Source organism: Mauremys mutica, chromosome 8 (genome assembly GCF_020497125.1).
Source record: "Mauremys mutica isolate MM-2020 ecotype Southern chromosome 8, ASM2049712v1, whole genome shotgun sequence".
Lineage (NCBI taxonomy): Eukaryota > Metazoa > Chordata > Testudines > Geoemydidae > Mauremys > Mauremys mutica.
The window spans coordinates 109650011-109677364 of record NC_059079.1 but is presented as its reverse complement, the minus strand read 5'-3'; the positions used below and the strand labels follow the sequence as shown (position 1 = coordinate 109677364).

The window sequence follows — 27354 nt, the reverse complement described above, 5'->3', positions numbered from 1 at the left end:
GGGGCCCTAGCGAAGCCCTCACAGTAGAACTATATTTCCCATCACGCCCAGCGCCCCGCCCAGGCCGGCGGCCCTGGGGTCTCTGACTGCGGCCGCGTGAGCTCGGAGCCGCCGCCGCGATGCCGAAAGCCAAAGGGAAAAACCGGCGCCGAAAGTTCGGCTACAACGTCAACCGCAAGCGGCTGAACCGGCAGAGCCGCAAGCGGGCGGCGCCCCGTATCGAATGGTGAGCGGGCCGGGCCGGGCCGAACCGAACCGAGCCGAGCCGAACCGAACCGGGGGGGGGAGCGGGCCGCGCCGAGCCGAGCCGGGCCGGGCCGGGCCGGGCCGGGCCGCGCCGGGGGGGGGGGCAGCGGGCCGAACCGGGGAGAGGTGGAGCTGGGGGGAGCGGGCCGGAGCGGAGGAGGGACTGGGGGTGAGCGGAGGGATTTGGACCGAGGAGAGGGGCGGGGGGGAGTGGAGCGGGTGGGCCGGAGAGGAGGAGGGACTGGGGGTGAGCGGGCCGAACCGAACCGGGGGGGGGGAGCGGAGCGAGCCGAGCCGAACCGGGGAGAGGTGGGGCTGGGGGGAGCGGGCCGGAGCGGAGGAGGGACTGGGGGTGAGCGGGGGATCTGGACCGGGGGGAGGGGCTGGGCGGGGTGGAGCGGGGGGGGGAAGGGCCGGAGAGGAGGAGGGACTGGGGGTGAGCGCAGGGATCTGGACCGAGGGGAGAGGGTGGGTCCCTGCCGTGGGGCAGAGTGGGCAGTATACTGGGCTCCATCACTGGTTAGGCCGTGTAGTGGGGTCAGGGGGAGGCTGTGCCCCTCAGGACAGCGCCCCCCCCCCAGGGTGCGAGCCACCCCATAAAGGGGTCACCGCTACTGCAGGAGAATTAAAGACCCTGCTCCTGGGAGTATCTGCCCTGCCCCAGAGGGGGTGGAAGTGTGGGGTTTCCTGAGGCTCCCTCTGGCCAGACACAGGTAGTGGGAACAGGGTTTTTGCTGCATGGATGGGCCATCGACTGATGTGGTGATGGGTGTGAAATCGCGACTTTCTTCCCTCTTTTGTCTCTCGCCAGCTCCCACATCAGACATGCGTGGGACGGAACGAAATCCGTGTCTCAGAACCTGGCTGAAATGGGGCTGGCTGCAGACCCCAACAAGGCGATTCCCATCCGGAAAAGGCAGCTACCGGTAAGTACATCATAAGAGCAACACACTTCTCCCAAGAGGCTAAACCCCACCGATCAAGAGGGGGCCCAAGGGGTGGAAATGAACATAAGGGAAAACATCAGCTGGGTTATCTGGTAACACTCCCCAACTTGGATGGGTGACCGTTCTCCAACGGCACTGGTGGATGCCCAGTCACAATAGGAGACCCCTAACTAGAGTGGACAAGGTACTAGAAAATGTGCCCTGGTGTGTGGACTCAGTGAGGTCTGCCATCTCGATTCTCTCTGCAGTGAGTGTGCGTGTGGAGGGCTGGGAGTGGCAATGCATTGAGAGCTTACGCATGTGCAAGGAGCTGCTGAGTCTTTTACTTGGGGATTCATTAGCCAGGGGCAGTGGGGTTCGCCTGGAGACACTTCACTTGGATCAGAGGGGCAGAAAGTGATCAGTCCCCCTCTTTCTTAAAGCAGATGCTGTCAGGCCAAACTTGGCCCTAGCAAATATTATCACAGTGGGCTTGTGATCAAGAACCTGAAGGCGCATCCATGTTCACACAGGCATTTCTCTCCACCTGGGCAGTGACTCTAGGCCAGCCAACAGCATGAGAAGTGAACGGTAAATGAGGCTTTTCAAATGCCGAGGTGGTCGTAGTTACGTGGACCAGGCAATGTGTTTAAGCCAGTCAGTGGTGGGGAGGGAACAGCCTCCAAAGCCCTGTCTGAATGCATGAGCCCCAGGTGAATGGAGTTTTCTTGAGCTGTCTCATCTCCCATTCAATGCAGGTGATGGAAATGGAGGTTGATGGCCAAGACAAAGGAAAGAGAGTTGTGAAGAAGCCTTATGTCCTGGACGGTTGGTACCACCCTCCCCTGGTTCTAAGAGTGCTCGCTTTGCTGGCTGGTGCAGCCTCTGGGCACTGCAGTTCCCACTGTGCTCATGTCATGCAAACGAGGTGCAGCTCTCCGGCTCCTGGCTGGGTTGGTAACTTGCCCTCAATTGGGCAAAGCGTGGGTATTTGCTATTGCAGTGTGCGCCCTTCAGCCAAGGATCACGGATCCCTACGGTGCCATGACTCTGGCATTAATTCTTATGGAGCTGCTGCTTTGCCACAGAAGTGAGAAGTGGCTTTAGAACTCTCTTCTTGTGGGGGCAGCTCAAGTAGCCAACAACCCCTGTGCCTAGAGCTGACCTACGACTGGTTCCTGTTCTCTGCTCTGTGCCCTAGGGGAGGAGCTGTCTGATGGCTTCCACTTCCCCGCCCCACTCCTCTGTGCCTTGCCTTGGTTCCTTCTCCCCAGGGAGAGCTCTGCTCCTCTCATCCTTCTCAGAGACCCACTGAGCTCTGGTGCTTTTTGCAACAAGGAAACGAAGAGGCAAAGCCTGTTGGCTTGTTGTCATATCAGAAAGCTGGTTTTTGTAGTAGGACTGCAAGCCCCCAGGAGCATCCTGGAAAGCTTCCTGCAGCAGCAGCTCCTCCCCTCTGAGTCCTAGTGTGGCTGTGAGATGGGAGATGATAGTTGCACCTAGTGTAATACAGGCTGTTAGGGAGACTATGTCCCATACTGATGTGTGAGCTGGACCTTGGCCCAGCTGGGTTTAGGATTCCTTAGTCCCTGAACGTCACCATCCGAAGCCATCAAAGGTCCTTAGTTTGCACTGCCAGCTTCTGTCCCAGGCTCGGGATTTAATCGCTCTATCTCTGATCCCCCAGCCAGGGCATATCTTGAATGCTGTCTCTTCATGACAACCCTCCCGCCTGCTCTCAGATCTAAGCACTGGAGCTGGCCACTGAGACGATGAGACAGACACACATCACGTGTGGTAGGCAGCCTTGAGTCTGGGAACTTCGAACGCGTGTTCTCTGCTCTAACCCACTGAGCTGCAGTGCTGCGGGTTACTAGGTGTTGGTGTCTCTACCTCCACGAATGGGAAGTGGCCATTAATGTGGGATGTATCCCCGAGATAGACCAGCCACTGCCAGTGATGATGGCTCAGTCTCATTTCCACAGATACCAGGTCAGGGCTCCTTAGAAACACTGCATGGTTCTGTCTCTTGTCTGCGTGCTTCACTGTGTCTCTGCTTGCGGTGCCTAGAGCTGGAGTATGAGGCCAGCCTCCCGGAGAAGAAGTCGGAGACGCTGTCCAGAGACCTTATTGACTATGTGCAGTACATGGTACGGAACCATGGCGAGAACTACAAGGTGGGTGGTCCCTGCCTTTGCGGGGGGGTGGTTGGAGGTGGTGTCTGGGAGCCTCTGCCTCAGTGCTTGTGGCCACTGGGAGAGCGACAGGGCAATCCCATCATGGCAACTTCTTAGCCATTGGGGGGCGCCGAGAAGCAGCCAGAGGTGTTCCGTGCCCTGGAGCCTGCATCCCAGTCTGGCTGCTCTGTCAGGGAAGTGGCTCTTTGAATCTTCTGTTTGCATCTGAGTCTCCTTTGAGCTGCGTGAAACCTCACCCAACCTCTAACCACACCTGCCTGTGAGTGGAGTCGGGTGGGCGGCTCGAGGTGCCAACCCTGTGCTGTGTGCAGCTGGCCGTAGAGGTGCTTGTTCTTGGGCTGTGGGGGTCTCCTGGATGTCTGCTCCATCCAGCCCCCAGCGAGGCAGCTTCCCTGACTCTGTCCCCTCTCCCCACGCCCAGGCCATGGCTCGTGATGAGAAGAACTACTACCAGGACACGCCCAAGCAGATCAAGAGGAAGATCAGTGTGTATAAGCGCTTCTACCCGGAGGAGTTCCAGGCTTTCATTGCATCCCTGCAGCAGGTCAAGATGGACCAGCAGTGACTGCTCCCACCCTGCCCTGTGGGACCCACCCGCAGCTGCGGGTCCCGTGCTGCCCCTCCCCAGGCAACCAAGGGAAGAGTGACTCTGCCTGTTGGTGCCATTTCACCATTCGCAGGCTGGGGCTTGCTGAACTAGATGTAGCTTCTGGTGGGCAGGGTCGGAGGTGGGTCTGAGCGTGTGCTAGAATGGGCTCCTCCGTGTGGCTGCAGGGGAGACAGCTGCTGCCTCACCATAGTGGGGGCGAAGGGAAGAGACAGTCTCTTGTGTCCTGCAGCTCCTAGTTACAATAAATCAGACTCTTCCAAACCAGCCTGAATACACCCGAGTGCAGCTGGCTCAAGGGCTCCGCACCTGCCTGCACTGTGCTGACCCAAGGGAAGTCTTCATTCTAAGGCCTGCTCTGGCTCTTCACGGGCGGTGCAAGCCCCCTGCCCAGTGCAGCCATGGGGCTGGATTGTTCACAGGCCCCAGGGCTTTGCTGCTGGCTGCTTGGGAACAGCAGCCCTGGGAGTGGAAGGAGAGGCTGGCAGGGTGCTGCCTTGCCCTAGCGCTACACGTTCACCTGCCGGGACTCACGCTTGCCCTTAGCTCTACCAGAGTGATACTCAGGCCGCCGTGGGTCAGAAGCCAGACTAGCGATCAGCGGTGCCCCAAAAGCCACAGTCGTGTGAATTCATCGTTCCATTTACTGTCGTACTAGTCACGTGTAAACAGCGTGACAGGGAAATATTTCGTTTTTCTAGCTTATTCTCACAGCAAAATGACTGACCAAGTATTTTATCAACTGCAATTGGTTAATCTAGTAAAAGCTTCCTGATGGGTTAATCATGAAATCACAGTGTTTTAATATGAGGTGCTGCAGAGAGCCCCTTGCGGCTCCTGTGCCTCCGGCTGACGCTCACTGGCCCTCGAGAACTCCTGCCGCTCCCAGGGGCTCTCCAGCGGTACAGCAAGGAGGGCATCATCCCCTTGGTAACCGAGAGCAGCTCGCAGCCCCTGAAGGCTCTGCTTACTCAGCACTGCCCAAGAGTGCCCTGCCTGTGCCCTTCTGCAATGCCAGCCCTGGGCCTGGCAGCAGCCAGTGCCCTGAATGCATTAGAGTAGCGCTGCACAAGTGCTGGGGGGCCCTGAGGCAGGGCAGGGGCAGAGGAGCCACATCTCTTAGCACAAGGAGAGGGAAGGAATGGGGGTAGCAGGAAGCAGAGCAACTGCTCAGCTTGGGGAAGCATCTAACCAGCTCCAGAAAACGCCTCTCCCCACTTCTACACCCATCTCCTCCTGAGCGTGGGGCAGGCCGACCAACCTACCCGTGGCCTCTTCCACACACAGGCTGTGATTACCAGCCATGGAAACACCTGGCCCTTAGGCAGCTGGAGACAGGACTGGGCAGCCGTGCCCCTCCCTTGTCTCCCAGCAAGGCACCTCTCGCTGCCACTCGCTTCACAAGGACCCCGCGCCCGTGCTCTGGCAGGGCTCCCTGGGGCTGCTCGAGAACGTTTCAGCCACTGATGCTGGGGGTGATTTACTCTCCCAGTGGAGCTTTGCTCCAGACACAGCGTATGGGCCCAGTACAGGCCTGTGGGAGCCGCAACTGCCTTTCCTCACCATGGGGGTGTGTGTGTGAGTGGAGGGGATGTCACTGCAGCCTTTTGCCTGGACTGGCACCAGCGCCTCAGTCTCTCAGGCACGTACCCCATCTACCCCCTGCAGGCCTGGGCAGCGAGTTACTCCTGGGGGTTAGCAGTACAGGTGTCCCCGGTACCCGTCCGGCTCACAGCCACAGGAGTCACCTGCCTGCAAAGCTTTTTAAAAGGAAGGGAAGAGTCCCTGTGAAGCAGGGGAGAAAAGCGACCCAAATTGGGCTCTCCCCAGCCCCCCCCCCGCCCCCCAACTGTCCCTCATGGGCAGAAGCTACCCTGGCTAGCCAGCTCCAACCAGCTGAGCAGAGCAAGACAAAAATGCCACCTCCTCCCCCTGTCAGTCCTGGCTGCAGAGGGGCCAGTCTCACCCCCAGAATGTAGGCTCCCCTGCATGGCCAGACTGGCCCGTCCCAGCAGCAGCACATGCAAAGGGCCGCTGTCTCTTTGCAACTGTGAGCAGGCAGGAGCGGGGCCCAGGGGAGACTCCTCCCTAGCAGAGGGCAGTAACTGGCCATGGGACAGCGTGGCACCAGCAGCCCCGTTTACCCCATTGCAGGAGCCCTGGCCGCAGATGAGATTCTGCTCCCTTCACAACATGGAAAGACAATTGCTGCCTGCCAGAGAAGAGCCTCCTTGCAGAAGCGCCTGTGGCCCCTCCTCTGCCCCATCTCCTGCCCTCCCTGGGCCAGGAAGCACTCACTGGGCCTGCCTGCGCAGCCTTCATTTAGATTTGTCAATTTAAGTGTCATTTACCTGGGGCACAACCATCTAACTGGGCTGCAAAACAGCAGGGGCTTTACTTTGGCAATTGATCTTTGATTATTAGCAGGTAAATATGCCCAGTGGTCTGTGATGGGATGTTAGATGGGTTGAGATCTGAGTTACTACAGAGAATTCTTTCCTGGGTGCTGGCTGGTGAGTCTTGCCCACATGCTCAGGGTTTAGCTGATCGCCATATTTGGGGTCAGGAAGGAATTTTCCTCCAGGGCAGATTGGCAGAGGCCCTGGAGGTTTTTCGCCTTCCTCTGCAGCATGGGGCACGGGTCACTTGCTGGAGGATTCTCTGCACCTTGAGGTCTTTAAACCATGATTTGAGAACTTCAATAACTCAGACATAGGTTAGGGGTTTGTTACAGGCCTGGGTGGGTGAGATTCTGTGGCCTGCATCGTGCAGGAGGTCAGACCTTAAAGTCTGAGTTGTGGAACTGCATGGCTCCTTTCATGCCATGTGCACCAGGCTGAATGGTGCCCATTCCCCCTGCTGCGGGAGGTTGGGGATATTGTGTGTAAACGTCACTCTGCCCTTGGGCTGCGTGGGGACAAAGGCTGTTCTCCCATCTCGCCACAGCTCCATGATTGGGCCGGCCAGCTGCGTGCTGAGGGCAGCTTGCATAGGCCCCAAGGGGGCGCACAGAGAACCCGATGGGGGATAGCAGCATGGGCTTAGAGCAGCTCTGGCCTGTCAGTGCAGAGCCAGCAGTCTCCAGTCCAGCACCGCAGGGTCAGTCCAACCTGCCCGTCCTTACGGTGTGACGAGCACATCAGAGCTGGGAGAGCAGTTCCACCAGCAGACTCTTCACGCGCTGGATGCTGGTGGCAGTGGCCAGCGCGGCGTGGGTGGCGCTCGTGGGCAGCAGGAAGAACTCCCTCTGTCCGTTCAGCGTGTGCAGGGCCAGCTCCCGGTGCAGTTCAGCCATGCTCAGGGCATCACTCTTGTCCTAGGAGAAACCAGGAGCAGCTGGGTTTGCATGGTGGCACCCAGCTCCTTAACCCATGCAGCTCCCCTTCTGACAGGGCTACGCAGCGGGCACCCTGGCTTGGGCGGGGCCGGGCATGGATGGAGCTGCCAGGGCTCACTCCCCTTCGTTGTGGGAAAGGTGGCCCCAGAAAGTGATGGGTCTGCCCTCGGGCATAGCTTCAGAACCCAAGAACTAGAAGGGATCCCTGCAGTGTAGGGGGAACCTGAGCGTGACGCTCCAAGTGCTGCTTGGGCCAGAGGACTGCAGCTTAGGAGAGCCTCAGCCCCCTTTTGCACTGAAGTCATTCACATTGTTCTTCCCCTGGAAACCACAATTTAACAGAGGTGGCAGCTAGAAAGCTGGAGGTCTGAGTTCTGTTCTAGACAGGTTCTTATGCCACACTGAGCACCGGGATTTCCTCTGTCCTGGGCTTCTCTCATCCTCTCCCTGGGGGCAGAAGTGTGTGTAGGAAAAGGGGTTCTTGAGGATTTTCTATCTGTGTTGGCAAAGGCGAGGCCAAAGAGAGGTGCCTTTCACTTTCTAGTGCACGGTGGTTCTTATACCCCACTCATCACCGCAGTGCTGGAGCGCTGTCTGAGCAGAGGTGGGGAGCTTTGTGAGGGGCCTTAGTTCCTGGACTTCACATGTCCCCTTTTTGGGCCCAAGCAGCCCTGCCTCAGGGGTCTGAAAATCCTTTGCTACAACTGGCTGGCCAGGGACAAGGCAGAGCCTCACAAGTTCCCAGAGGAATGAGATGCTGAGATTCTGACCTGTTTATTGGCCAGGACGACCAAGGGCAACTGAGGATCCTCAGCCAGCAGCCAATGCAGCTCCTGTCGAGCTGCGGGAAGGTGTGGCCTGTCTGCAGAGTCCACTACGAACACCAGCACGTGGGCCTGACTCAGGTACTGGTTCCAGTAAAATCGCAGGTTCTGGCTGCCGCCAACTGAGAGAAAGAGCCAGAAGTCAACTACGCAGCCAGCCCAGGAATGGGGGTGGAGGGGCCAGGGGAGCATTTCCAGGGCCCTGCACCCCAGGCTTAAACGGGAGAGAAGACAAGGGAAACGAGGTGTGGGTGTGTGTGCTTTGTTAAATGTGGCATCAGGAAGGAGACAAAACTCCCTCCTGCAGTGGTGGAGCAGCAGTGCCCAGGGGCCTGGGCATCTCTGGCCAAACGGAGAGGCCCTTACCCATGCAAGTGCTCTAGCAGCTGGTGACTGAGACAAGCACAGAGTTGAAGGTAATTCCCGGGCAGGCTGGCTCTGAGTGCTGGGCTCCTCCAGGTGGGCCAGCCCTGCGGACTAGTTTCAAAGCTCCCTGCTCTGGCAAGAGGTGAGCCCCACCCCCACCCCGCCAAAGGAGCCCAGGGCCAGACTTACGTTCCAGCAGGTCGATCTGGAAGCCGTCTGCGTACACTTGGACGGAGTTGAAGCCCTGGGTGGGAGCTGTGCGGTCCTTGGCTGCCTCGCTGGAGATGTAGTGGAGAATGCTGCTCTTCCCAGCTCCCTCCAGGCCCAGCACCAGGACCTGCCGCATGGAGAAATCCAGCTGCCAGGAGAGCAAGGGACTGGAATGAGTAGAGCAGCAGAGTGGCTGATGCAGGGCCCTGGAAGGGGAAGGGCGGCGTTCTCCCAGCTAACTGAAAGAGCTGCTGCCCAGGCCTGGGCCAAGCACAAGCAAAGGAAGTGGCCCCATGTCCCCTGCAAGAACCACAATTCAACACCATCCCCCCCACCCCCACGCAGGGCCCGGTGCCGCCAGGGCTGGCTCTGGCTTTTTTGCAGCCCCAAGCAAAAAAAATAAAAATAAAAATAAAAAATAAATCGAGGGGGGGGGGGGAGGTGTGGCAAAGCAGGAAGAAAAAAAGCCCTGCCGGGCAGCTGGAGCCAGGGTGCAGGGGGACTCCTTGTGCTGCAGCCGTGCAGCAGAGTGCGTGCCCGAGGTAGCCGGGGGACAGGGAGGGGGAGGGAGTGGGGGGAGAGAGAGAAGGAGGGCGGCCAGGGCTTCAGCAGGACGCTCGCCATGCAGCCCCTCCTCCATGCCGCCGCCCCCTACAGGGCGTCCAGAGCGGCAAACCAAAAAGAAATTTTTTTTAAAAGGGTGGCCGGAATGCCACCCCTTGGAATCTGCTGCCCCAAGCACAAGCTTGCTTGGCTGGTGCCTGGAGCCGGCCCTGGGTGCCAGCCACTGGCAGCTTGGAGCCCTGCACATTGTAACCCCTGGGGGAGGACAAGCAGCCTTATGCCTGGGGTCTAGCAAAGAATACTTCCAGGACAACACTGAACAGCGCACAGATACACAGTTATCCTCCCACCAACAGCACAAGAAGAACTCCACATGGACTCCTCCTGAGGGTCGAAATGACAGTCTGGACCTATACACTGAATGCTTCCGCCGACGTGCACAGGCAGAAATTATGGAAAAACAACATTGCTTGCCTCGCAACCTAAGTCGTGCAGAACGCAATGCCATCCACAGCCTCAGAAACCATCCTGACATTATAATCAAAGAGGCTGATAAAGGAGGTGCTGTTGTCTCATGAACAGGTCTGACTACCAAAAGGAGGCCGCCAGACAACTCTCCAATACCAAATTTTACAGGCTACTTCCCTCAGATCCCACTGAGGAATACACTAAGAAACTGCACCATCTACTCAGGACACTCCCTACACTAACACCGGAACAAATCAACATACCCTTAGAGCCCCGACCAGGGTTATTCTATCTACTACCCAAGATCCACAAACCCGGAAATCCTGGACGCCCCATCATCTCGGGCATTGGAACTCTCACTGAAGGACTGTCTGGATATGTAGACTCTCTACTCAGACCCTATGTTACCAGCACTCCCAGCTATCTCCGTGACACCACTGATTTCCTGAGGAAACTACAATGCATTGGTGACCTTCCAGAAAACACCATCCTGGCCACCATGGATGTAGAGGCTCTCTACACAAACATCCCACACACTGATGGAATACAAGCTGTCAGGAACAGTATCCCTGATGATGCCACAGCACAACTGGTTGCTGAGCTCTGTGCCTTTATCCTCACACACAACTATTTCAAATTTAATGACAATATATATCTCCAGATCAGTGGCACCGCTATGGGCACCCGCATGGCCCCACAATATGCCAATATTTTTATGGCCGACCTGGAACAACGCTTCCTCAGCTCCCGTCCACTCATGCCCCTTCTCTACCTACGCTACATTGATGACATCTTCATCATCTGGACCCATGGGAAGGAGACTCTGGAAAAATTCCACCACAATTTCAACAGCTTCCACCCCTCCATCAACCTCAGCCCGGACCAATCTACACGGGAGGTCCACTTCCTAGACACCACGGTGCAAATAAGTGATGGTCCCATTAACACCACCCTATACCGAAAACCTACCGACCGCTATGCCTACCTTCATGCCTCCAGCTTCCATCCCGGGCACACCACAAGATCCATTGTCTACAGCCAAGCACTGAGGTACAACCGTATCTGCTCTAACCCCGCAGACAGAGACCAACACCTAGAAAATCTCCACCAAGCATTCTCAAGACTACAATACCCACACGAGGAAATAAGGAAACAGATCAGTAGAGCCAGACGTGTACCCAGAAGCCTCCTACTGCAAGACAAACCCAAGAAAGAAACCAACAGGACTCCACTGGCCATCACATACAGTCCCCAGCTAAAACCCCTCCAACGCATCATCAGGGATCTACAACCCATCCTGGATAATGATCCCACACTTTCACAGGCCTTGGGTGGCAGGCCAGTCCTCGCCCACAGACAACCTGCCAACCTGAAGCATATTCTCACCAATAACTGCACACCGCACCATAGTAACTCTAGCTCAGGAACCAATCCATGCAACAAACCTCTATGCCAACTCTGCCCATGTATCTATACCAGCGACACCATCACAGGACCTAACCAGATCAGCCACACCATCACCAGTTCATTCACCTGCACGTCCACCAATGTAATATATGCCATCATATGCCAGCAATGCCCCTCTGCTATGTACATCGGCCAAACTGGACAGTCTCTAAGGAAAAGGATAAATGGACACAAATCAGACATTAGGAATGGCAATATAACAAAACCTGTAGGAGAACACTTCAACCTCTCTGGCCACACAATAGCAGATCTTAAGGTGGCCATCCTACAGCAAAAAAACTTTAGAACCAGACTTCAAAGAGAAACTGCTGAGCTCCAGTTCATCTGCAAATTTGATACCATCAGCTCAGGATTAAACAAAGACTGTGAATGGCTTGCCAATTACAGAACCAGTTTCTCCTCCCTTGGTTTTCACTCAACTGCTAGAACAGGGCTTCATCCTCCCTGATTGAACTAACCTCGTTATCTCTAGCTTGCTTCTTGCTTGCATATATATACCTGCCCCTGGAAATTTCCACTACTTGCATCCGACGAAGTGGGTATTCACCCACGAAAGCTCATGCTGCAAAACGTCTGTTAGTCTATAAGGTGCCACAGGATTCTTTGCTGCTTTTAAAGGACTTCCTGACACTGGCCCCTCCCTGAAGAGGTGGCTAGCGAGGGGGTTTACCTCACAACTGCAAACCGCAGTGTCCAGCTGAGGTGCCCTCCCCTCCCTGCCTCAGTATGTGCCTCATGGGCTCGCCCTGACCCGGCACAACCTGGGGGCGCATGACTGGAGGGGCGGGAGCAGGGGAGTTGCTGCAGTGGGGCAGGCAGAGCGGGCTGATGCCAGGCCATAGAAACATCTGGCTGCCACACCCAGGAAGCAGCCCCAGCTTGCCGGCTGAGCAGGTATCCCAGGCTGCTCTGCAATTAACCCTGTCAATGCCAGGACCAAAATGCCAGTGGGGGGGGGGAGCAGGGCAGGCACCCAGGGTGCAAAGCCACCGACGGGGCAAGCAAACCGGGTGGAAACAGGTGAAGGGTAAAGCCCGGCATGGTGGGGCACCACATCCACTCCCTGACTCGCCTTAGCTGTCCGGGCTGGGGGGTGCAATACAAAAAGCTGGGGGGCACATGACCCCCCGTCATCTCTGGGCGGAAAAAGGAGGGAAACAACTGGCAGGGGCACAAATATGCTTGCTTGCCCCAGCGCCAAAGCGGCTGGTGTGGGCGCAGACGGGGCCGGGCCGGGGGCTAGTGAGGCCCCTCACCCAGGTTTGGGGGGCGCAGCCACTGACCGGTCCCCCAGCCAGAGCTGCTGGGGGAGAAGGGAGGCCCCCCGCCCTGGCAATAGGGCGCACGGCTTTGAACCCGCGGCCAGGGAGCCCAGCGCCCCCCTGCCCCGGGGACGAAACGCGGGGAGAGGCAGAGAGCTGGCGCCCTGCAGCTGCTTCTGGCAGGGAACCCGGGGGGAGGGGGGTGTCTCCCTCCAGGCACGTGCACGGCCCAGGCCCGGGTCCCAGCGCCCCCCCACCCCCGGCTTTACCTGCCCCGCGGCCAGCGGCGGCTCCCAGCGCGCCCCCCAGCGGCCGCCGCCGGGGAAGTACGTTCTCCAGGCGATGAGGAGGATCGATCCCAGGGCTGCCACGGCGGCGCCCAGCGCCAGGCTCAGGTGTCCGAAGGCGCCGGGAGGAGCCATGGGAGCCCGGGCAAACGCAGCCGCCGGCCCGCAGGGCTCGGTCCCCGCCGGCCCGGGGCGCCCGGCTCCCCGCTGCACGTGGCTGGGCTCTTAAAGGGGCCGCGCCGCTCCGCTCCCGTCGCCCGTGGGGAGGAGGCAGGCGGGCGGCGGCGGCGGCGGCAGCAGCGAGCGAGGTGGTTCCTCTTCCTGTTGCTGTTCAGAGTCCAGGCAGGGTGGCTGCGTTAACATGGCTCACGTGGGCAGGGCCGCCGGCCGCGAGTGGGTGTGAGCGCGCGCGGCTTGCCCACGCGGGAGATGCTCGCTGTGCTCTCAGGTGCAGCGGCTACAAAGGGAGGGTCAGGGCGGCCACGAGCCGTGGCTGCCCGTGTGGGCCAAACACGGCTAGTCACAGCTACACTCAGAAGTGCCCCTGGCACTCAGCGGGGCATGGGCGAGAACCCGCCAACGCCCCCACGCGTGTTGGCGGCGGCGGTGGGCGGTTCACTACTACTCGGGCCGCGTTTCTCGGCTCCCCCTTAGGTGCACTTTGCCCTGCTCGTGCCACGTAGGGGCCCACCCCTGCCTCGCACCGTGGAGCACCCGCTCCAGCATCGCCGCGGGGAGGGCGGCACTTCGAATGGGAAGCCCGGGGATCCCCGCAGCCCGGACAGCCGCGTTCGCTCCGCTCCTCGCACCGCCCGCGAGCCAGCCCCGAGCGGACCGGCTCGGGCAGGAACGTCCCACCCGGGACCGGACCATCGCTGCTTCCTGCAGGTGCTGCGGCAGCACTTGCCGGCCGCTCTCCGAGCCAGGCTGGTGGATGAGCCGGAGCCCAGGTCCGGCAACTGCCGTGTCACGCGTGGGCTGCCGGGGGAAGACCCGAAAGCTCCGAACACATTCACGGGGCGGCGCAGAGCCCTTCGGGAAGCGTAGCCAGGCTGCAGACCCCCAGGGTCCCTGCCCCGAGAGCCCCCCGTGACCATTCACGGGCTGCGGGGCTAGTTCCGCGGCCCTTGGCCTGGGCACTGCGGAGCAGTAGAGCGAGGGGAGGGCTCAGGCAGCCGGGATCCACCTGAGTCTGCTCCTGCTGAGCCCTCCGGGCCGCGCGCTTGGGGCCCACAGGCCAGGGAACTACAATTCCCAGCCTGCCTCACGGCGGCCCGCGGCCTCCATCTTCCTCTGTGCGTCACCGAAGTATCGCGGGATCGTAGCCCTACATATACTCCGCCCGGCCCCTCCCCCCCCCCATCGCTGTCGCTAAGCGGGGCTGAGGGGGAGACGCGGGCGGGTCCGCGCCATGGAGCCCGCGAGCCGCCCTGCCCCGCGCCCCGCCGCGGGCGGCCTTCGCCTCCTGCTGCTGTCCGGGCCGCGGCCCCGGCGGGCCTGTTAGCGCCGGGCGAGGGAGACCAGGTAGCGGGGGGGGCCCTGGGGGCGGGAGAGGCCCGGGGGGGCAGGAGGTTCCGGGCCGGGCAGGCGCCGCCCGGGGCGGACCCTGCTGCTCCCAGGTGCCCGAGGACGGGCCGGGCCACGCGCAGGCCCGGGGGCCGCGGCCTGTCACGCGTGGGCTGCGGGCTGCGCTGCTGCCGCTTCCTCCCGCGGCGGGCAGGGGAGCGGGGTGCGAGCTGCTCCGGCTGTAGCCGGCCGAGGCTCCGGTCTGCGGGACGCTTCGCTTGGCTAGCTCCAGCCCCGGCCAGGGTATGGGCCTTTTGTCGTCGCTGTGCAGCGTCGCTTCCCTTGGCAGGGGCTGTGGGAAGGTGGCTCCCCTGGCTCTTCCGTCTCATCGTGTGCGAGGCCTCCTGGCTCCACACGTGGACAGACGGCTGTAAGCACAGTGCTGGTCACACATCTCGCTTCATGGTTGCTTCCTGACTGGAATATTCTGGACAAGATCCTTTGTCATCCTGTAGTCTACAAATACAGTGTTGACGTGCATTTCGAGTTAGCGTTTCATAAGCTTATTTTGGCTCATTTACTGTAGTCTTAGTGCCTTTTGCAGATAAAAACATTCTCTATTTTATCAGGTAACGGGAATCAGTTCTGGATTTCCATATAGAGAAACATCTGGATTACAGTCATGGCTTCAAGACAACCAGATATTCCTGGTAAAACTAATTCTTTCCAGTAAATTTTAGTCCAATCACCTATGTGATTGTTAATTGTGAGAAGACATGGGTTTTTTTAGGCCCTCTAGTCTGGATCAGGTGTATAGCCTGGTTAGGATATTTAGTGCCTATTTGATGCTAGTGTGTCAGCTTTTAAATAGTGCCACTGTATCAGTGCTCCTGCCAGTGAATTATTTATATTGTATCAGTGCCTCAGGGTGCTGCACAAACACATCTGAAAGACTGTATCCTGAAGACTTTGGGGTCTAAAACGGTGGTTCTCAACCTGCTTACCATTGTGTGCTCCATATGCAGCTCTCTGTGTTATGTGGGCCGCAGCCACACAATGTATATACTACCTGTGTGGCCCTGGGGATGTCATTTGGGCCGCAGCTGTGGGTTGAGAACCACTGATTTAAACTAGTCTAGTTAGTAATTGCTTTAGCCATGACACTACTGATAGACAGTCACATGACTGCTTTTGTCAGAGTTGGCTGCTGTTAATATGACCGGACAGTTAATTAGCAAAGTCTAGAGAATTTGTCGTACTCCTGCTATGCAGAAGAGGGTATGAAAGATGGAGTAGGGAGGTGTTCAGGAGAGATGCCCTCCCTAGTATGTGCCTTGTGTGCTGTCCATGCTGAGGTATCTAGGTCTGGTGCAGCCTCCTTCTCACCCCCCACAGCTGCTAGAACTTGTATTCAGTGCTTTCCATAGACCCTGCTAGGGGCCCTATCCCTTAAAGCCATCCAGAGACTGATGTTAATGTTTCTCCCCCGCCCCCTGTTTAATCAGGGAAAACTTGTGAGTAGATTTGTTGAGACCTGACAAAGTTTTGCATGTTTTCTCTTCACCCGAGGTTCTCAAAATAGCTGCTTGATTGTTTGGCACTAATTTACCTGATCACATAAATAGGTATTGTAAGAATGCATACTACTTGCAAACTATTTTTTGGTAGAACAGCCTTCCAAAATATGTAAATAAATTCAAATTCTGAACTTCCAACAGTGCTGTTGGATTGCACAAATAAACTCCTAACTGTAGGACCACTTTAGAACTATTACTGGTTTAGCCATATACAAAGTTGTCAGTCTTAATCTCTCAACTCCTGCCTTGTTTAGAAAATTGTGCTGCTTTTTCTCCCAAATCAGACTCAGTGCTCCTGTTCAATGGCAGTCTTACCACATAGATTTTCTTTAGTCATTGGTGAACTTTGTGGTTTAGCCCACAATATATGCAACTCCTTAACAGATTGCTACTTAGAGTGATGTTGCTTGAAGTACTGCTGTTAACTGTGACTGACAGATGTGAAGCAGTAGTTATGGGTAACTTACTTTTGTGATTAAAGTGTTCCATCTAAGCTGATAGTTGGAGTGAGGCTAGTAAAACAAAACAGCTCTGAGAATTTTGCAAAGGCTGCATAATTCTGACTAGTGTTTCTTACAAAGGGGTATTGCAGCTTATGTCTCCTTGGTTTTTGCAAGCGCAGGCACTTCTCCAGCAAGTTCTAAGAATAATTTTTTTTCCATGTAGAAACCTGTTTTCCAAAATAGTGAAACTTGTACTAAGGATGATCTTCTTTAGCAGCCACATCAGTATATCCCCAAGATAACTATCCATTAAAAGTCTCTTAGACCACAGATTTTCTGGTCCTTTGGGTAGCTGCTTAAGACAAGCTACATACTTGCTTCCATAAGGAAGCAAGTGCTATCTCATTTCAGGAGTAGGTTTTACTGGTGTGAGCTGTACCGTGTCTCTGAAAACTTAATGGATTTTAAAAAATCAGTGTTCTTAACCAGTACAGAGATAATCCAGTTTGATATGTCCAAGATGCATCCCACTGTGAAAGCTGCCATCTTTGTTCTTAGCTATTGAGCATGGCTCTGGAGGGCTTCTAGGAAAGATGTCCCTGCCTATTGGAATGCATCGTCGGGCATTCAGTTATGATGATGCCCTGGAGGATACAGCACCGATGACTCCTCCCCCTTCAGATATGTGCTCCAATGTCCTGTGGAAACAACCAGTCATCCCAGAGCGCAAGTACCAGGAGCTTTCAAAGGTAGGCACTCTAGAATGGGTGAGGAGGTGGCAGGGAAGTATCTGCTGGATTCTAATTGGATGAAAACTAGGAACTCTTCTGGATTAAGCAAGAGACTACTACTTTAAGGTGACCTTCAGAGGCGGATCAAAACTGGGAGTGTTTTTTGATCAAGGACAATTTCCTGATTGATATGTAGTTCTTGTGCAGCTTGTGAGTCTGACTGAAGGGGTAGATAAATATCACAAGAGTGAAAGCTAACCAATTGAGAAGGAGGGACTTTTAGTCAGAGTGCTATGCAGAATCTTGGCCAACACTGACATAACGCTAAGGACTAACACAGACCTCCTTTCTCTAAAATGTCAACTTCAACAAGCCTCCCCCTTAAACTTAATACATATCTTCTGAAACCTCCAGCAAAGCCAGAGCTGACATTCCTGCCCCATACTCCTCCATTTCTTTGGGCGCTGGTAGGGAAATAACTTTTCAGGCATTCTTTCATCAGAAAGAAACAAAGGCATAACTCCAATTGCTTACATTTTTTAAAGGCAACCTCTGAAGAGTATGAGTGTCTCCTCTGTGATTCTGTCCACTTAAGCAAATGCATAGTGTCTGGTGACCATAGAAAGAATATTCTCCAAGAGCTTTTCTAAATGAGAAACTTGTGTGGGTGTTAAGGTGTGAATTTAATCTGATACAGTTAAATCAGTGCAAAAGGCATGTGGCTGCTCTTTGGGGATAAGAGCAGCTTATTTGGTTAGCTAGCTCTGTAAGGATCAGGTTTAATTAAACTGAAGCAAGTCACACTTATACTGAAATATGTGTCCATGCAGTCTTGAGAATAGACTTAACTGTATCTGCTTAAACTGGTTTTTATTCTACCAGTGGAACTTCCTTGTGAGGCTAAGTCTTAGGGCTTGGCTACACTTACAGTTTGCAGCGCTGGTAGTTTGCAGCGCTGGTCATCCAGCTGTGTAGGAGCAGCGCTGGTGTGTGGCCACACTCACAGCTACCAGCGCTGGTGTGTGGCCACATTTGCAGCATTTCCAGCGCTGTTGGGAGTGATGCATTATGGGCAGCTATCCCAGCATTCAAGTGGCCGCAACGTGCTTTTCAAAAGAGGGGGGTGGAGTGGGGTCTAGTGTGACAGGGAGCGGGGGGAAAGAGAGAGTGGATTTTTGGAGCCAACACTGTGTGTTAGCTTCCTGACTTGAAAAATCAGAACATTTTTCCGACCCCTTAGTCTTAACTCTTAATTGCAAACAGCATGTAGGCAACACGACTCCCTGCTGTTTCCCTGCCTGCCTCTCATTTGATTGTTTACAGCCAGGTACAGATGATCACAGCAAACAGGAGATGTGTTTGTTTTTTAGATAGCAGCAGCAACGGAGGAGCTCCACAGAGCTCGTTCACAACAGGGAGGAGGATCTCATTTGATTGTTCACAGATTGATCACAGCAAACAGGAGCTGATAAGCAGCTCCGGTAGAAACGGAGCGAAACGGAGCTCCTCCGGAGGTTCACAACAAAACAAAGAGAGGCTGCATAACAAAACAAAGGGAGTAATTTAGTTTAAAGCATTCTGGGATATCTCCTTATTCCCTGGAGGCCAATAAAAGCGCTGGTGTGTGTCCACACTTGATGAGCAGCGCTGGATCACCAGCGCTGCAATCGCTACACCCCAACCTGGCCAGGTGTACAGCCAGCGCTGCAGCCAGGGAGTTGCAGCGCTGGATGTGCCTTGCAGGTGTGGACAGTTACTAATTGCAGCGCTGGAAAGCCTCTACCAGCGCTGCAACTTGCAAGTGTAGCCAAGCCCTTAGGTTGGAGCATGGTGTAAAGAACCAGTGCCCAGCACTGAGAAGAGTTTTACCCTCTGTTCAAGCTGCAAAAGTAGTTTGTCAGTTGAAAAGGTGCTCTCATTTTATAAAGTAACAAATTAGAATCCAGCAGACACAATCCCCAGAGTCTAGTTAAGAATGGCAAAACTTTGGGTTTAAGCTACTTGACTAAATTTAGATGTCTTAAAACCAGGATAAAGTATTGGAGTAGGGCCTAGGGTAATAACATTAAACTTTGAGCTCCATGACTTATATACGGGCCTGATCTCTGTAACCAGGATGCTGGCTAGCAGCTTTAGTGCTGTCTATCAAAGAATCTCCTTTCATGGAGAAAGACCTGCCACATGGTTTGGTCAGATTGGGCCCTGAGTGGAAAGAGAAGTGGTTGGTTCTAGTTTTCTCCCCAGTGACCTTTACCATTCAGACTAACAACCTTCTGGCTATGAGCCCAGTGCTTTCCAAATCCATGTAAGAATGAATGCCTGTTTGTCAATAGATAACAGGATCGTCCTGTCATGGAAGGACACTAAAATGTCCATTTCCTTAAGAACATTGAAGTGCCAGTTATGATTAGTCTCAACTCTTAAGCAACAGAAGTTGACTTTTTTGCTTAACCGGTTATGTGTTGGTTAAAGCCCTGTTGTGATGAGAATTCAGAGAAGGTGTGTAATGCTCAAGAGGAAACTTTCTCCCCTTTGTCTTAAACTGTACCTCACTTCCTCTGCACAGGTTGAGGAAGGGGAGACTAGCATGTATCCACCTGTCATAACCCCCTCATCTTCCACTGAAAGTGTGAACAAGGTCCCAGTGGTGAAGGCCAAGGCCACTCATATCATCATGAATTCTCTCATTACAAGTAAGAACTCTGATGTATTTGTAATAGGCTACTTAATAGATATGGGAGTGGGGTATGTGCTGAGATCACGTGCAAGGCTACAGTCCATGTGACCAGATTTCATGGCCTAATTCTTCAGCCAGCCTCAAAACCATTAGACCTAACTATGGAATTTGTGTAGGAGAAAACAATTTTCATGCACTTTAGGGGGCCTCACAAGCTTTGCAGGTGCACTAATGGAAAAATGCAGGAAACTGCCCTAAATCAAGTGCTGGATGAATAAATCTGAAACTCTGTAAACTTTCTAATGTTGGAACTGGATTGGTGATGGAGGTGTGGAGAAATTGGTTTTTACAATTTATGTCTGCTGCAGTGTATTATAAATAGTCTTATTTTTGTTACAAGGCTCATGAGAGCAGATGCTACCAGCTGTCACTTGTTTGCTTATTAGCTCATTCTGTTTAACCAATAAGCATGATTTTAAATGGGACCAGAGTGAAGGGGAGGATTGACCCATCAAGCTAATAGAGTACTTAAGTATAACTCATTGGCTTCATGTATTCATTGTCAGCAGTGTAGCTGTCCTGAAAATTAAAAAGAACTTTGTGCTGTTAACAGTGAGGCTTTAGAATGAGATTGGATCTGTAGTGCAGCAAGATCTGCTTGCTCCTTATGGGTAGATGCTAACCACTAGGATGTAACTTTGTCACTGGATCTTACTTTATTGCTGCGTGGCTATCTAAAGCTCAAACTTTAATATTTAAGCAGTACTTCCAGCCCTGTGGGGTTTGTCTGAGCGAGCGTTCTGGAAGTTCACAAAGAGCATGTGGTAGTTGTCTTTGAAGCTCTTTTATAGAAAGCTGACAGACCTGAGCATCTTGCTAAAAGCAAGTCAGCAGTGAGGAACCTAGTTCCAGTGAAGTGCAGCTTCTGTACTGCTTTAATGATGGACGAGCATTCTGTAGGAAACCATCAAGTTCTCAAAACACAGTTTTTCCATCACTTAAGACTTTACCAGTAGTTTTATAAATAAGAATTAAACCCTTCAAAAACCAGTAACATTTTTGACAATTTTTTCTGAAAGACTGCTGCATTAGCTGTTCAGAACACCTGAGTCTGAAGTAAAGAACTGGCAGCAATACTTGTGTATATGGAGTTTGGATGCACTAGGATTATTCTAAGTGGTTATCTTAACTGCCTGGAGTTTTAGAAATATTCTAGTTCAGGAGCAACACTAGCTTTCACCCGTCTGGCTGAGATGCGCTTGTGACAAGCCCTGTGATTTGGGAGCAGTCTTATTGCAGAGTTCCGAGTTGTTGTTCTGTTTACTAAGAACCCCAATGACTAACCTGTCTTTCTGATCTGTTGAATTAGAAATTGTAACTCTCATCTGTTTGTCACATTCTATCTCTGTGCTGACTCATCGCAATGCTAAATTCTGGATAATGGAAACCCAGTTTCTCATGCTGCCTTGCGTTTCCCAGAACTGCATGCAGGCAGCGGTGTTTTCCTCTGGCTTGTGTGACTGTCTCGTCTCTCTGTTCTAGAGCAGACTCAGGAGAGCATTCAGCGCTTTGAACAGCAGGCAGGGCTGAGAGATGCTGGATACACTCCCCACAAGGGCCTCACTGCTGAGGAGACAAAGTACCACCGTGTGGCTGAGGCACTCCATGTAAGACATTTGTCTCGTATTCTGCTTTGGCTTTCTTGTGGTTTGTGTGCTGCTTTACCTCTTCCTCTGAGGGACTCAAATAGTCTGTAGCGTTCGGGAAGGGCTCACGGAACAGTTTTGGGGCTTACTCTCACTGTTCGTAGCTGTCAGTAGAACTCTGTCTTGGTAACAGTGGCTGGATTTATCTATTTAAATAGCCCATCTCGGCTTTGTTTCATAGTCATGCAATTCACTAGCTTTGCAATGACTATGGACAATCTGTGGCTTCCCCAAAATTTAACTCTGATTCTAGTAGATGAGTCTTTAGCATGTAAATAGATGTGACTGTCTGTTACAGTATCACTCAAATCACAATCAGTTGTGAATTCTTTTCAGTGGGGGGGGATCCACCCTGAAGATAAATTACCCTTTAAAATTGTAAATTGTGAATCTCTGTGGCTGGACCTCTCTGTCACTGCATGTGTTCAAAAGGATGTTAATACTTCTTAAAATACATGTATTCACACCCTGAAGCTTTATTCAACTATCGCCAATTCTTGCTTTCCCAAATAACTCCTTTCTGCTTCCTGCCTTTGTGCAGACTCCTCTGCTTCCTCCATTTCTGTTGCTCTTGAGGGCGTGTAAGAGACCCGCTGTCTTCCAGCTCCCCTTCCCCTTAAAGGAGCAGTAACTCAGGGCTGCTCCACTACCTGCCTCTCTCATTCTGCAAACATATAGCTGTTCTAACTACTTTATTACTTGCTTCCCTGTCCCCTCCAGAAAAGAAGCCAGCAGGCTCCATTCCCCTAGGCAGTCTCTACTTTGTAAGGGAACAGATTATTGGCTTATTAAATTACTGAGATGCTTGTTAATGTTGAAACGTGCAAAAGATGAGCAGTTTCATCAGCTGAAGTGCATGATTTGCAGAACTCTAAGACTTCTACTCAACTCCTTCCTGCGGCAGTTCACTTTAGTAATCTTGAACTCCTCCTGTAATATTTTTCTTCAGATATCATGGACAAGTAGAATAGAAAATACTCCCCTCCCCAGTGTAGGATTAGAGATGTCTGTAGTGATTGATAGTAATTGTGAAGGAGAACTAATTTGGAATGTCACACTCTGCTTCAGTGATGCAGAGCTTGGCAGATGAAGCTTACATAACTGTGTAGTCATTCTGGTCTGAATGCATTTCTACTTCTCTTACAAAGCACTGAATTTATTCCTCTCCTGTAGTCTTGGCTTCAGTGTCTTTGACTGTTAGACTGAGCTATCAAACTTCATTACACCAGAAGTCAAGAATGCAATAGATGTGAGTGCAGCTTTTCTCTGAGAAGTGACTCTTCAAAAAAAACAAACCAAAAAAAAAACAAACCAGCCCTGTGATCTCATTTTCCACTTCCATATAAAACCTGCTCAGCTTACAAATAAAGATATGTTTGCTGCTACGACAAATCCAAGCTATCATAGAATCCGATGAGGGGAAAATTCCTGAATCCCTCTTCAAACCATGACTGCCGTTAAAGATCGCTTTGTGCTGTCTGGAAGAACTTGAAATAATCTGGTTGGTGTGCACTGGGTCACTGACATGTCTCCTGTTTGCATAGGCAGGAAAGCATTTAGAACCCTAATGCTGACATGGCTTACAAATATTAAACACTGATAACCCATTTAGAGGTAGTAACTAGATAGATGAGTTAAATGCGTGAGGCTGGTGGGTCTTCTGGCACCTAGCCATGACAGTGCTATTAGTGATTATTGCAAGGATACAGATGTTAGTTCTCTGGATAAACTAGCTTCACTGCAGATTCAGACTACCTCTTCCTTGTAAATGCCAGTCAAGATCCTAACAATGCACTGACAGAGGTAGTGTGACTCTAAAGCATGTATGACTTTGAACTGTTACCACTGGCTGCCTTTAGGCTGGAGTAGATAACTCAAGACCTTATTCCAGAAATGCTCTGGTAGCTAAACTCTGACAGTCTGAAATGGGGAGCTCTTACTGTGTTGCATACACTTTAATAGACACTTACAGGCAGATCTTGTAACACACTAAGCTGTAACTCCTGGTATACTAGTCCATCAATTAAAGGGGAAGTGGTATGCTCATCCTAAAACTGGCTAGTCTTTACTCCTAACCCTCTTGTTGAAAGGTTTATATTGATTTTGTTTTCCTCTTGCCTTTTCTAACAGAAGTTAAAGATGCAAAGTGGAGAGATGACCAAAGAAGACAGACAGACATCTTCCACTCAATCCACTCCAAACAGCACCCCCCACTCTTCTCCCAAACAGAAACACAGGTACAATCCCACACAGGGCAGTTCCTTGCCTCCCAGGAGTTGGTTTCCTTCAGGCCACTTAGTCAGAGTTGCAACAAATAATTTTCCTGCCCAGCACTGGAGAACTCAAATATCTTATTAAAGGGGTGGAGTTCAGAGCTTCCCCTGGATTCTCTGTAGAAATATTCAGTTCTGAAGGGTCAGATGGACGAGATTAGTATGAGAGCTTCTAGAACTCTTTGTGGGTGCCAATTCTTTCTACTGGGGGTGGGCAGACACATACATGTCCATGGATGTAGGGAAATGGCTTTAAAGCAAAAGGTCTACTCATGCTTGCTTTGGGAATGGATGCTTCTGGTGGTCCCATGGTGCCAAAGACTAAACTCATGTTTCTCCTTCCAGTTGTTACATACTCCAAAATGCAGCAAAGAGTCCTGTGCCACCTTAAAGACTAACAGATGTATTGGAGCATGAGCTTTCGTGGGTGAATACCCACTTCATCAGATGCATGTATTCACCCTCAAAAGCTCATGCTCCAATACATCTGTTAGTCTTTAAGGTGCCACAGGAGAGACTGTTGCTTTTTACAGATCCAGACTAACACGGCTACCCCTCTGATACTATACGCCAAAATTATTCTTTTCCTCCAGGGGTTGGTTTAGTCAGGGACCCTCCAGTTCTATCACTGGCTCAGACTTGGTCTCCATGGATTCCGATGGCGGGGACAGAGACAGAATATCCTCTGAAAAATGGAGCCTTTTTGGACCCAGAGCTGTTCAGAAATCCACTAATGACCCAGGTATGTGCCCTCTAGGAGGAGAACCCTTCTCAAAAGCTGCCATAAGTAGCAGGAGATGATAGTGCAAACACTTAATTCAGAGAGTGGTTACAAGTCATCCATATGAACTGTGCACCAGTGATGCTGTCACTACCCCTAAACTCTAACTAGTCAGTGAAAACTAGCACAAAGTGGCCATGAACAGATTTCCATTCAAACTCGGCTGTGTTATGTAACAGCATCTTGTGTTGCCCAGGCCTTTTCTCAGTGTCTAAAACTAGAGCATCTTGTGGATGTGCCAGTGGAGACAGACAAGTGGCCACTGGTCTCTTTAGTGACAGTATTGACACTTCTGCAGCCTCTCCCTGATGGCAGGGGATGTGCTTAAGGGCTGCAGAGCTGCGTCGAAGATAGACCGTCAAATATACGGCACCACACCTGTCAGCAGCTAGTTGTGAAATTGTATCATCTCTGCCTCTTCCATACCAGGACGGCGCTATCTGTGGGTGTGACTGTCTGCTGCCCTCCCAGGGCTTTGGGAAACTTCTGCATGGATCTTTGAGGAACATGCACTGTAGGGCACTAGCTACGCTCCAGGGGAGCTGGGAGGGAAACCAATGTGAAATGGTGCTTCTGTGTGCGCCTTGCACACATCAAGGCAAGACCTTAACCTTCAGTTTTAAGAGCCGCTTCCTTGATATGTGACTGTTCTGTAAAACCTGAGTGAACTGGTCAATATTTGACTTTTTTTTTCCCCCTGTTTCTTATCTGCTGTAACAACTTCTTCCCTCAGGGGCCTTTACCATCCAGTCCTATAAGGGTGCCCAGAAGCCATCCCCAATGGAGCTGATCCGTGCCCAGGCCACCAGGATGGCAGAGGACCCAGCTACCTTCAAACCACCCAAGATGGACATTCCTGTTATGGAGGGGAAGAAACAGTCGGCACGGTCCCATAACCTCAAACCCCGGGATATGAATGTGCTCACTCCCACAGGATTCTAGGAATATCATTGCCTCCAAGGAAGGATGTTCTTGGTGTCTTCATAATGGATTAAAGATGGTTTCGGGTATGCTTCCCCATCCCACTCTCCTGCACAGTTACCTAGGGAAGTCTTTCTTTTTTCCATGTCAGAGCACCGATGAGACAGAAACAAGATCTGGAAAACAACCGTCACTACTTCTGTAGCACAGCCTGAATCTCCTGCTTTTTTTAGAAAGTTTCTGTAATAGCACCAAGTCCATATAAACTGTCCTGTGTCAGCTGCAGTCCTATTTATCTGTACAGCAAGATTCCACTGGGAGATGTGTGCTGCTCTAAAACCTGAAAATCCACACCTTGTTGGGAGACCTCTTCCTGAGCTGCTTCCTGTGCTGAGTGGGCTGTCCTGCCCAGCTATGTTCTAGGCTTCTACTTCTCCTCAGCTCAGGGCCCTGGTCAAGTTGCCAGGAGGACAGCATGCTTCTCTCTAGGGTATAGACAACACCAGCAGCCGGTGGCCTTGTGCTAGAGACCAAAAACCTCCAGCCAAGCCTGTTGAAGTTCTCTATCAAGATTCCCGTACATAATCATGTAGCTCCCCTGCTCTGCAATGTCAGTTCATAGTAGTTCCACATCTAATGTTTTTTCTTTTTAGGTTTCTTTGTTAAAAGGGTAATTGGTCCATGAACAGTGACCATTCTAAAGATCAGCCCTTAGTGTTAAATTCTGCTGTGCAGTTCTGTACTGGTGCTTGGTGGCGGGGGGGGGAAGGGGGGGAACCTTTACTTCTGCTGTCAAAGGGTTTCATTTTCCAGTGGGCCCAGAGGAGGAAATGACCAGAGCTAGTGTGGCTTGAACTAAACCCTTCATTCTCTTCTCAGATCTTTGCATGGTAACACCATTCTGCTGCTTTCAGTGAGGAGCACAAATGGAACGACAGTTAATGTGGCACTTTGTCTCGGAGTTCTAGTTGTATCTTGTAAGAGGTGTGTGTGGAGGGGATGTAGCAGTTAGAGAAAGGGACATGGACAGTCCCTCTTATGTAGGATCTTTATTTCTCAACATCAGATTCATGCTTGCAGGCATTGACGGGGACTAAGGGAGAATTTAATCTTAAACATTCCTCCTGTGCTCTGGTAAGACTTAATATTTTTCTTAGCCTAGTTTTCTACACATTCATGGAAACAGTCAACATACACCTTCACGTCTCTTCCTCCACAGAAGTGGGGAAGAAACTTCTAAGCAGCCTCTAATTCACCAAGCAGTGGATGGAGGGTTAGTGTGAAATCTCCATACCTGCCCTGTGGCAAACTAGTCACTCCAGATTTCTTTTAGATTCCTTGACAGGTACTGGCCTGAACTTTGCCCTTTCCGTAGTGGTCCCTGTAGCAGTCAGGTGGCATGTAAGGCCCAATCTTGTTGCAGCCTGTGTTAAAAGCATCTTATACTGAAATGTCTTTCCTTAGCCTCTCTTTGGAGCTCCATGTCCTGACTGCACTGCAGGGCTTAGCTCCTGGCCCCCCGCTTTGAAGAAGCATCGTTTGTAGCACAGCTTCATTTCAAACTTCATCACTAATGGCAACACCTGTCACGTGTGTGTTGCACGGATAGCACCAAGGACTCCTGCCCTAGTAATCAGTTGTCATTATGGATTGGAAGTGTGTATGATCAGTGGTAATCAGACTTCTTTGGCTTCCGTTAATTTATTTGTGCTGTTTGTGCTCATGTCTTTTTTGTTTTGTTTTTTTTAAATGGGCCTAACTGTTACAAGAGAATAAAAGCCCATGTGAATGGAGATCTGTGGTGGTTCTTGCAGCAGCACAGCTGGTGAAGTGCCTGAAGGAAAGAGGAGCAAACCTGATCTGATCTCCACAGGGCTCCCTGCTAAGTAACTAGTGAACTCTTCTCTGTCTAATCTGTGACATGTAGGCACAAGTCTGGTCGCAGCAGCAGCATTTATTAATTTTTGCATTACAATG

The 27354-nt window shown here is 52.4% G+C and overlaps 3 protein-coding genes across 3 annotated transcripts; 2 read left to right on the top strand and 1 right to left on the bottom strand.

Annotated features, from left to right (window-relative positions):
- The first annotated feature begins 36 nt into the window (after positions 1-36).
- Positions 37-4768, top strand: NOP16 (NOP16 nucleolar protein). Its single transcript, XM_045028503.1, has 5 exons — positions 37-226; positions 1058-1172; positions 1931-2000; positions 3243-3349; positions 3792-4768. The coding sequence occupies exons 1-5, from the start codon at positions 120-122 to the stop codon at positions 3933-3935; spliced, it is 543 nt and encodes a 180-aa protein (XP_044884438.1). The 5' UTR covers positions 37-119; the 3' UTR covers positions 3936-4768.
- Positions 4769-6759: 1991 nt separating this feature from the next.
- Positions 6760-13985, bottom strand: ARL10 (ADP ribosylation factor like GTPase 10). The gene is made up of 4 exons (XM_045028196.1): positions 12745-13985; positions 8694-8862; positions 8085-8260; positions 6760-7293 (listed from the first exon to the last, which is right to left on the bottom strand). Exons 1-4 carry the CDS (start codon positions 12895-12897, stop codon positions 7117-7119), a joined length of 675 nt encoding a protein of 224 aa, XP_044884131.1. The 5' UTR covers positions 12898-13985; the 3' UTR covers positions 6760-7116.
- Positions 13986-14139: 154 nt separating this feature from the next.
- On the top strand, positions 14140-27170 carry KIAA1191 (KIAA1191 ortholog). The gene is made up of 8 exons (XM_045028566.1): positions 14140-14286; positions 14898-14978; positions 16847-17037; positions 19586-19712; positions 21239-21363; positions 23533-23639; positions 24269-24417; positions 25190-27170. Exons 2-8 carry the CDS (start codon positions 14951-14953, stop codon positions 25396-25398), a joined length of 936 nt encoding a protein of 311 aa, XP_044884501.1. The 5' UTR covers positions 14140-14286; positions 14898-14950; the 3' UTR covers positions 25399-27170.
- Positions 27171-27354: the final 184 nt, after the last annotated feature.